The 11,319-nt window shown below is 38.4% G+C and overlaps 1 protein-coding gene across 2 annotated transcripts in view; it reads left to right on the plus strand.

Moving 5' to 3' along the window:
* Positions 1-10,494, plus strand: part of DCT (dopachrome tautomerase) — a gene marked incomplete at both ends in the record, with an annotated part of 28,704 nt that extends 18,210 nt beyond the window's left edge. Inside the window, 2 exons of one of the 2 annotated variants that reach the window (XM_079778800.1) lie at positions 6,501-6,702; positions 10,322-10,494. In XM_079778800.1, the coding sequence (XP_079634926.1) occupies positions 6,501-6,702; positions 10,322-10,494 (375 nt within the window). Of the gene's footprint in view, positions 1-6,500; positions 6,703-10,294 lie in introns of both variants that reach the window. The other variant, XM_079778801.1, reaches the window with a different exon arrangement.
* Positions 10,495-11,319: the final 825 nt, after the last annotated feature.

Raw genomic sequence — 11,319 nt, forward strand, 5'->3', positions numbered from 1 at the left:
GGGGAAAAGAAAGTTCAGAGGGGCTAAGACTTGAGTATAAGGTCATATGAACCAGTAAGTGGCCATGCAGAGAACACAAGAAAAGTTTCGTACTTGAACCTTTCCCCATGTCGTGTTTCTAGCTATAATTTTGCCTTTTATCATTTTAGACAATTCTAAATTTGATCCCTTCATAATTGCTTTCATTATAGCTGAGGAAATGTAGTCTTGTTAGATCAGGTTAATAGGAATTAACACTAACTGGTAAAGGACGGGTTTGAATAATTTTGCTTGATAGGGCATTGGTTTTATGATGAGTAAGCATTCACATTTTTAAAATGCCACATTTGTTTATTTAATATATGTATTTTATACACATATTCATAAGTGGTATAACATCTTAATGAGTTTTGTAAGAGCTGAGGTGCCAGAGAGGGTGGTTGGCCACCTGCTTGGGCAGGCTTCCCAGGGTGGCAGGATTTCTATAGGCTCAGTTTGGGGAATACTTTTTTTTTTAACTTGGCAGGTGCTAAATGGCTAGATGGAGTTGAAGGGATACTCTTCAAATTTAGACTTTATAAGGATAAATCCATACTCTATTGAGAAAAACTAAACCTGTACAAAGAGATGAACTATATACACTGCATTATTGTTGAAATTGAGTAGTCTAATGGCAAACAATAATTTATATACAAACCTAAGATGGTCTAGCATTGATTTTTGAGTTACTCTCTCCTAGAACTTTGGTGATTCCTTAGCCATGAATGGCCTGGGAGTGTCTCAGTTATCTAGAATCTCTTCTAACATCACCTTGGCTCTTTCTTCAACCTGTATTGTCTGGTTATGAGGAATGCTGAACTGGTCACTTATTAAAACATGTATTTTTATTGACTTCAGAGAGAAAGGGAGAGGAAGAGAGATATAGAAACATCAATAATGAGAGAGAATCATTGATTAGCTGCCTCCTGCATGCCTCTGACCGGGAATTGAACTGTGACTCCTGGTTTGTAGGTTGACGCTCAACCACTGAGCCATGCCAGCTGTGTTGGTCACTGCTTTTTAAAGTTGACATACTAATAGCAGAACCTTCTGGTAGTCCTGTTTACACCGGTTTAAAGTTTAACCCTTAAACTACAAGCTTCCTTCCTGCAGGATTTAGCAACTGAATTTTAATGCTGTTGATATTTCTTTTAGTATGCTGCTATTATATCTTGTATATATTTTATATATACACTAGTAGCCCTGTGCACGAATCCGTGCACCAGTAGCTCGCTGCCACCCTCCTGTAGCTCCCTCCTGCCGCCCCACCTCCCCATGGCTTGCTGCCCTGCCCCCTCCTGTAGCTCTCCACCACCTGCTTGTAGCTCGCTGCCCCACCCTCCTGCTGATCCATGACTCAGTCGTTACGTGGTCGGTCGTTACGCTTCATGGCATAACGACCATTTGCATATTACATCTTTATTATATAGGATATGTGTATTTTGAATGCGATGTTATTAAACAAATCTATACAGAAAGTGTGCTTTCCCTAAGTATATAACTCCTCCAAATGCCTGAAAAACACCTCCTATTCTGTCTGCTCAGGATGCTCTATCTGAAAGGGTGTATAGGGAAGGATAGAAAGAAAATTACAGTACGTCCTCACTTAATGTCATCAATGGGTTCTTAGAAAGTGTGACTTTAAGTGAAATGACATTGTAATAAAACCAATTTTAATGTAGGCTAACGGATAGAAACAAGAGTTCAGTTCCTATGGCATATTTCTGGTCATAAAAACATCACCAAATTTCTAAATAAAGACCCCCAACACGCCTTACATTAAATATTGAAATAAATGTGAGCTATTCATACATTTGAGAAAGATGAGTAAAACGAAGTTAAGATAATTATTCTCCAACTTGCTTGTTCCAGTTCAGGGTCTCAGGTGGGTGGGGCCTATCCCAGCAGCGCAGGGCACAGGGCAAGTGCCTACCCTGGACAGGACGCCCTTCCATCACAGGGCACACTCACGCACAGGCCCACACTCTCTCAGACGGGCACAACGTAGACACCCCACTTCACCTACCAGGCACATTTTTGGGATGTGGGAGGAAACTGAAGTTCCTCAATAAAACCCCATGCAGACACGGGGAGAACGTGCAAACTGCACACAGACAGTGGCCCTGGCTGGGAATCATTTTGTTTTGTTTTTATTTTTTCCTTTTTATCAATGTTATAACAAAATGATGAATAAAACAACATTTTTGAGGACCTACTGTCTAGTAAAATGGGAAATACATCATTTTGGCTGTGCACTGCCTAGAAGACTATTATTCAAATTTTTTATTATTATGGTTTCCTGTCTCTTTCCAAGTCCACTGTGTGTGGAGTACACATCTCCCCGTGGCAGAGGGAAGTAGAAGCTTAGGTATGATTTAACTATCCCATGCCTATTGCATATGGCTTATTCAGGAAAATGCAAACGCAACATCCCGATTATATACTGCTTCAAATCCTTGGTAGAACAAGGCAAGAATGAATAAATATTACTATAAAATAACAAGCATGATTAAATATGTTTTTTTAGGAATTACCATTAGGAATGTAGAAATTCGGACCCAATGTTTTCATTATGCCATCTACCTTAAGTTCTAAATTGGAATTTCCCATATGGAACTGTGGTCTCTCTTGGGACTTAAGCACTCACATGTAAATTCTCAGAGGGCCAGAGCATTGGCATGTTACTACAGTAAGAGCCAGTCTGAATCGAATGTCGTCTCTGGATAGCACACGTGAATCTAAATGCTGAACACTGTGTGCTGGTCTTTGCTAACGTACAGATGTCTTTGCAGCCAGCCCCTGGTTCTTACGGTACTGTTCCTCCAGATGCAAATACTCTTGTTATGTCACCCGCGTGGCAAGGTTCTGAACTTGCTACCATCTTAGTTAAGGTTAAGTTTGATAGTAATTTCATCCCCCACTGATCTTGAAGATATGCATGTTTTTATCTGTAATTTGTTAAGTTTCTTTATGCCTGTAAGTACAATATTTGTTGATTAATTGATTTCTTCTGCAAGGGTTACATTTAAAAATTTTTAAACATTAAAAGCCCATGCAATCACGTTTTCTTCAATAATGCCTCCACGTTAAAATTTGGTGGTTTTTTTTCCCTTCCTGTAGCTATTCTACAGGTTGCATTACTTCTCTTTCTAGCCTATGGATATGTTATTGCTTCCAGGATTTTGCTTATTGCATTCTTTGCATTTTCTTGGCACACACTACCCCTTTAAACTGCATAAATTGGGTTCTCTGTATAGAGTTCCTACCAGAGCATTTATTGTATAATGTTTTATAGCCCTTCTGAGACCTATAATCTCTCCCTATTACTTTTTCTTGTTCTTTTATCTCTTCACATTGTGAATTGCTTTAAGAGCCTTGTCCCCTCCTTTATTATTTACACTTTGCACTGGGCGAATTCTGGTGCTTTCCAAAAGTTATTTGCCTCTTGCAGCACTAAATCTGGAGCTTTCTATGTCCCGAGAGTCTCTTGTCTTTTTTTCTAATCACAATTTGATTTCTGACTTCAATTCAGACAGTATCTTACAGCTCAAGAAATATTGTGTGGACTTCTTTGGAAAATACATTCTGATACAGCCCTAGATACTTTTCCCATGTATCACTTAGGATTTGTCTCAACTGCTTAGAACAGGAAACCAAATTACAGAAACCTAAACCAAAAAGAAGTTTATCTTTTTCTTTATGTGGAAGAGTTCCAGGGGCAGGCAGTCCAGTCATCACGGACACTTTCTGTCTTTTCGGTCCTTGGTGAGTGGCTTCTTAACTTTGCTGGTTGGCTCTTCTTTGTTTGAAGGCTGCTGCAGCCACATTCCAAGAGGCAGCAAGAAGAAATAGAGAGAGAGAAAGGGGCACTTTGAGAGTGAAACAATCACCTTTAAAGAGCTCCCCTAGAAGTCCCATCCAATGTCTTCTACTTAAATCTCATGGATAGTTTGGCATAGTCCTTCACTCAAAATGCAAAGAAAGTTCACTAAGGAGAAAGAGGGGAATGGACATTGAGTAAGCAACCAACAGTGCTTGCCACCCTTAGACAGTCCCACTGTAGAGCTTGGGCTCCATACTTGAGGCAAAACTTGCATTTGAGGCAGCCAGTCTCCCCAGGCCACACCCTCCCTCTCTGGGAAATGCCTAACCTTCTCTGGACTTCCCATGACAAAGGGCATGTGGCACCTTTTTCAGGGACATACACCAACGACAAATGCTTAGCTCCTTTCCCAGGGATGATGACCCTTCTCAAAGATGACTCTTTTTGAACACTACTTGTGAGAAACATCGATCACTTGCATTATCAAGTATTTTTCCAAAGTTGTTGCTTTTTGCAATAAACTACGCCTTTATTCTTTATTCTTTTTTTATTGATTTCAGAAAGGAAGGGAGAGGGAGAGATAGAAATATCAATGATGAGACAAAAGAAGAAAAACAAAACAAAAATAATAAAAAACAACAAAAAAAACCAAAAAAGTATCAATGATGAGAATCGATTGGCTGCCTCCAGCACGCCCCCTACTGGGGATCAAGCATGCAACGCAGGCATGTGCCCTTGACTAGAATCGAAGGGAGGGCCCTTCAGTCCGCAGGCTGACGCTCTATCTACTGAGCCAAATCAGCTAGGGATGCCTTTATTCTTTTGGGATTTAAATTTTGTTACTCAAAGCCAAGACTTTGGAATTAAAAAATCCTTTATCTCTCTAAAATCCCAGGCCTTATAATTTGATATTTTGGTTTTTAAGATGATTGTCTCTGCCATAAACTTTAAAAATTTACTCATGACAACAAATTCCCTTCAGTAAATAACTTGATTTCTGTTACTATCCCGAATGCAACTACTTGAGACAATGTAGAAAGCCTCCATTGTTACCTGACCCGGGGCAACTAAACCGCAAGGAACCTCGGGTAAATGAAAATGTTACCTAATGAATAGACAGTAGTAATACAAGCCAGAAGGGCAATGCATTTAAAGCGGTTTAAGAAGTGCAAAGAGCAAAGAATTCTGACTGTGGGCAAGCAGGGAAGATGTGCCTGGACAGGGACCATTGAGTTCCTTCGTGCCTGAGAGATTCTGATGCCAGAAAACGGAAGGAATGACTTTGCAGACCAGCTAGAAAGGTGCCTGTTTGGGTTGATTGTACAGAAAATATAACTACTTTGCACGACACTGTCAGCCAACAAATACTTCTTCAGCATCAATTTTGTCCAGGTTGCATGCTAAGCTTGAAGCTTCAAAGGCAAAGAGACCTTACCTCTGACATTTAGGAGATAGGGGTCTTGTTAGGGGAAATAGATAAATAAATAACATTATAGTATAATTTGACCAGTGCTATATTTGGGATAGAAGTAACAATGGTGAATGGATGAATACATTTATTATTGAGTATTTATTGAAATAAGTACCTTCCTCTCCCATGTGACAAGCCCTGGGGTGACAGGCACTGGGGACACAATGGAAAGAAAAGCAGACAGTGTCTCTGAGCTCCTTGAACTTACAGTCTAGAAATGAAAGAGGACCTCTAACGACCAGGCATAAAGCCTAAGCTGAACTCACATTTATATTCTGTTGTGAAATCAGGGCTCTACATGTGGAAATTTTGCTGTGACTGTTTTAAAACATGTAATAATTTCTGCATTTAAGAACTTTAACAGCTTCCTTGAGGAAATTAAAATAAGCACTATGCACATTACAACATTTTTAGACTTTCTTTTGCTGGCATAATACTCAAAATTCCAATGAGAGGGTTCTCAAGTGAGTACACAGAAGGGTACTCCTGGTGAGAAAAATTTGAAAACCCATTTTAGATATATTTTAACTGTCCATTTGTATTATAATACTGGTAAGTGCAACCTCTTCTATCTCTCCTGTTAAAGCAAAAGCACCTGAAATTTTACTAGGCCAGTGGTCGGCAAACTCATTAGTCAACAGAGCCAAATATCAACAGTACAACGATTGAAATTTCTTTTGAGAGCCGAAAACCGACTTCTGCGCATGGGCCACGAAGTTTCAATCTCACTGTATGTGCGTGCCCGCACGTGGTATTTTGTGGAAGAGCCACACTCAAGGGGCCAAAGAGCCGCATGTGGCTCGCGAGCCGCAGTTTGCCGACCACTGGACTAGCCTATGTATCTCAACATCCTTGCCCTTTTTCTGAACTAATCATTAACCTACACTTGTTGAAGGCCTCAAATGTTCCCAAACCAGTGTTAAATCTGCAACAGAACCTTCATCTGTTCACTTGACAAAGGGGTTTGTTCACTTGACAAAGGGGTTTGTAATCCTGGTTGGAGAGCTACGTTATACATTCTTGAAAACTTAACTGAAAATGCCAGTAGCATGTGACTGATATTAGGTTGGGTATACAGAGTTGCTCATGTCAAGAAGACCCACGTTCCATAATAGAGAAAGCTCCAACCAGGTTGATCTAACTGAAATAGTCTGATAAACGTTAAAGGTCATGTTCAATGTCTTGCAGGTCCTCCATGCCTTTACTGATGCCATTTTTGATGAGTGGATGAGAAGATTCAATCCTTCCGCAGATGCCTGGCCTCAGGAGCTGGCACCCATTGGTCACAATCGGATGTACAACATGGTTCCTTTCTTCCCTTCGGTGACTAATCAGGAATGCTTTTTAACCGCAGACCAGCTTGGCTACAGCTATGCCATTGATCTGCCAGGTAACTAATACAACTTCTAAATGGGTGATTCATCTTTTAAAGGAGCTTTCTTTCTTTTTATAAAAAATGTAAACCAAGACCTTAAATTGAAGCAAATTGACTTTATTGGCAATTTTCTAGGATACAGATATTTAGTAAAATTAGCCTTTGAACTACTAATTAAACATCAGAAAAGGGACAGGTTGGATGACTGTTATTTTAGAAAACTGAAAGTTGTGAACAAACCTTATTCCACAGAGGAAATATCTACTCCTACACTTGATTTGACAATTTTGTCTGAGTTAATCGAAAGCTGGCCATGGTTTGAACTGTCTAATTAGTAAAGTCAAAATTCACTAGCCTCTTGTGGAGAGGGACTCCCAGGAGATCATTACTGGAAAGCAAGGCTGGGTTTAGAGTGAGGCAAGAGCAGCACTTGTTTGGACCACAAAGTTTCAGGTGAGGCCAAACATGTTAGTAATCTAGATATGTAATAATATCATGCAATATTTTAAAACAATTAATGCAAAAAATGTTTTGATGAGTTCACTATCAAAATTTTAAATAAAGACAGGCTGTTGTTTGTTTTATATTCCTGAAGTATTTTGTAACTGGACCATTTTTTCCAATTATCCCATACCACCCCTGCTGGGTGGGGTTTGTGAAGCTGACCATCGTCTGCTAACAGACTGGGTTACATGGGACTTCATGTGTATATTTTATAAATTAATGTTTTTTTTTAAGACATGTTTTTAGATTGTTGATTTTTTATTTGCTTTTCCTACTTGGTTCAAAATATAGAAGGATATTTTGGTAAGTTCATATAGGGGCACTTTATTTATTTGTTTGTTTATTTATTTATTTATTTATTTATTTATTTATTTTTATTTTGCCTAGGCCCCAGTATAGCTCTGTGTGCCATTTAAAGGATCTTAGTTTGCAATATATACAAATATTAAATCATTATGTTCTACACCTAAAACTAATAATGTGCTGTATGTCAATTATACCTCATTAAAAACAATCTTAGAACAGGTTGAGAAAGAAAGCTAAAATAATAACAAATATCTTAATTTGTCAAGAAGTAAAAAAACACACATCCCCTCTGCCAGTAGCTTTTCCCATTCGTGTCTTTCTCATCTTCACTAAGTCTCCACCTACAAAGTAATTAGAACCGTTTTTGAGCTCACATTTGTCTCTGACTTCAGAGTCTTTCAGGCCCCAGAATCTGTCCCCTGCTTTTCCTTCTAATTTGCATCTACTGCTGCTCCTTCTCCTTACTGATTTGAAATTTCATTTCTGTGGGCAACTGAAACTTCTTTTCCTTTTCTCTGGGACATAAAATAACCAAAAAGTTTGCAATGTGCATTTTGACCATGTTTCCTGCTCTGAAATCAGCCAGTTAAGAGGTATAGACTGAGAGTCTAAATATGCCCCGAAAGCATTGACTCACTAGAAGACACAAACTCATGCTCATTTACTGGTCTGACAAATAAGTTTACAGTTGCGGTAACATAACTATAACCAGAAGTCAGAGAAGAGAGTGAGGGATTTGGGAAAGGAGGTAGGTTTTGAGCTAGATTCGAAGAGATGGTAGATCTTAGGTAGCCGAGGAGGAAAGAAGACAACATTTTAGATTGAAGAAGGGCAGGGCACAGGACTGTGAAAGGCACAGGTAGTCCACATAGAGGACTGTGAGAAGAAATCCTGGTTGTAGTATAAGGCTTCGGTAGAAGGTTATTGTGAATTCAAGTTGGATATGTGATGTACACCTCCAACCTATATAATTTTATTAACCAATGTCACCCCAATAAATTCAATTTAAAAAAGAAAATAATAGGCATTGAATAGTTAAAAAAACAAAACAAAGTTAGATCTGTGAGAAGGACCTGATTATGTAGGACTTTAAAAACTAGGCAGAAACCACAATTAGGTACCATTTTCTACCTATTAGGATGGCTATTAACAAAAAAAGCAGAACATAACAAGTGTTGATGAAGATGTGGAGAAATTGGAAGTCTTGTGCACTGATGGTCAAAATGTAAAATGGCATAGCCTCTGTGGAAAAACAATATGGAAGTTCCTAAAAAAAATTAAACATAGAATTACCATATGAGCCAGCAAATCAGGTTCTGGATATATATCCCAATGAATTGAAAGCAAGTAATCAAACGGATGTTTGTACAACTCTGTTCATAGCAACTTTATTCACAGTAGACATAAGGTGAAGGCAACCCAAGTATTCACTGATGGATGAATGGATAAATAGAGGTGGCATATGCATACAATGGAGTATTATTCAACCTTAAAAAGAAAGAAAATCCTGTCATGTGGTACAACAAGAATGAATCTTGAAGACAGTATGCCAAGTTAAATAAAGCAGTCACAAAAGGCCCAAAACTGTATGATTCCACTTCTTCGAGATATCAAGAATAGCTAAATTCATAGAGATAGAAAGTAGAATGGTGGTCACCAGGATCTGGGCTGGGGGGTAGGGAGATGGGTGGGTTACCATTTCTGTTCTACAAGATGAAAAAAGTTCTGTGGATGGATGGTGGTGGTAATTGTACAACAGTGTGAATGTACTTAATGTCACAGAACTATATACATAAACATGGTTAAGGGGGTGAAATAGATGTTATGTGTATTTTACCGTAATTAAAAAATAATATTAATTTTTAAAAAAGCGAGGCAGGGCAGTTTGGACAATAACAAAAGACAATCATTTTTGGTTCCTGAACAAAGAAATGCAGACTCAAAATCTCTGTTTTAAGAAACTGAGATTGGCAAAAGATGCTGCTCGATTAGAGCAAAAGGAGACAAATTAAAATCCTTTTGGGGGAATCCCATCAGGATGGGTCGGAGCCCTCTGTGGGGTTGAAAGAAAAGAACAAGAAGGAGAATCTACATTTAGATAAGTGTAGGATATAGAACAAGAACCTATTGTAGAGAAACTGAATTTAAGAACAGCCGTCCAGGCTAAGATACTTAAAAAAAAAAAAAGACAAGAAGGTATAAATATACTCGAAATAATATCCATTAATTTTGTGGAAGAGTGATTATAAAATACATTTGAGTAGAGGATCAGATTTCTCATGTAGTAGATTCAGATTTTATTCACAACTATCTAAATGGGTACCAATTTTATCTGTTCCTGCTATTGAATGTCTCCTGTTACAATAACCCATCTGATCTGTCTTGATCATTTATCATCCCATAAAGAAGGTAGAGACAATGGCAGGAATTCTCCACCTGAGGGTTGCATATTTTGCAGTTCACCAGATACCATTATAGCACGCATTTCTACAAATGAGTTTCTAACTCACAGAAGTAGTTATATATACTTCCTTGGAGGGTTTATTTGGTATAAGTATTTATTGTAAGAAATTTTTAAAGATGCAATAAGCTGTATTTAAATAATGGAATGACATTTCCTGCTGCCTTAAGAAAGAAAACAATTGTGGGTATGATAAGTAGTTGGTGAGGAAGGAGAAGATACATTTTATTCTAGCTAGTGTTGTTTTGCTTTATCAACAAAAATGCATGTAAAAGGCAAATTGGTTTATTTTTTCCTTTGTGAAGAGTGTTCAGCTGATGAAAATCCCAATCACAGACTTTTTTTCTTCTGCTTTGATTTCAGTTGAAGAAACTCCAAGTTGGTCCACGACTCTCCCAGTGGTTATGGGAATGCTGGTGGTTTTGGTCGGTCTTTTTGTCTTGCTGGCTTTCCTTCAGTACAGAAGACTTCGCAAAGGATATGCACCCTTAATGGAGACACATCTGAACAGTAAGAGATACACAGAAGAAGCTTAGGATGCTCACGCCGTACCCTGGAGAAGAGGCCAGTCACACTGTTGCTGAGACCCTGACAATAAACTAATCCTCTCTGTTCTTCCTTTAGCTAAAGGTTTGGCACAGCTCATTCTGTTGGGATGATGATCCCAAACACAGAAGATGCTTAGCTGTAGTTTCTGGTTTGCTTTTCTGTGTAACAGCCTCAAGCTAAAGTGCTTGAGGCTATCTCTACCATCAAACCAAGATAGAGCTGAAGATTTGTGCTATCTCATAATAGTTCCCCATATTGATTTAGCCCCCTCCGTGTTTTGAGAATATAAAAAAAAAAGTTGGTAGTGTAGATTTATTGTAATTTTATGGTTAGTGAAATTTGCGACTTGGACAAGATTATGGTTCAATCTTTCTTAGCCCAAGTGTCACCATTTGTAATAGGGTGGGGTAGGGTGTGGCAGGTGCTACAATGGTCTCTAAGCTCCCTTTGAACTATAAATATCTATGCTTTTAGGTGCCTTTCTGATTGTTCTCTGAGGCTTATTTTTCTTCTTTTCCTCTTCAGCCTTTAAAATGGCTGTGAGGATGAAAATAGGCCTTATTTTCTAAGTAGGATAGAGAATAAATGAGTGAATGATTAATTTGGTTCTTTTATAAATTAGACTTTGCAGAATTTATCAAGAGTCTGAAGTTCTTAACAGTAGACATATCACAAGATTCAATAGCTGGATAAATATGAATCGTACAGTGATAAATAAGTAGATGAAGGATTAAATTATAGAGCTTTCCAGTTAACTAACATACAATTTCAAACCCATTACCAAAAATAGAATCCCTCTTTGCAGGAAAGGC

The sequence above is a fragment of the Cnephaeus nilssonii genome, assembly GCF_951640355.1.
Source record: "Cnephaeus nilssonii genome assembly, chromosome: 8".
NCBI lineage: Eukaryota > Metazoa > Chordata > Mammalia > Chiroptera > Vespertilionidae > Cnephaeus > Cnephaeus nilssonii.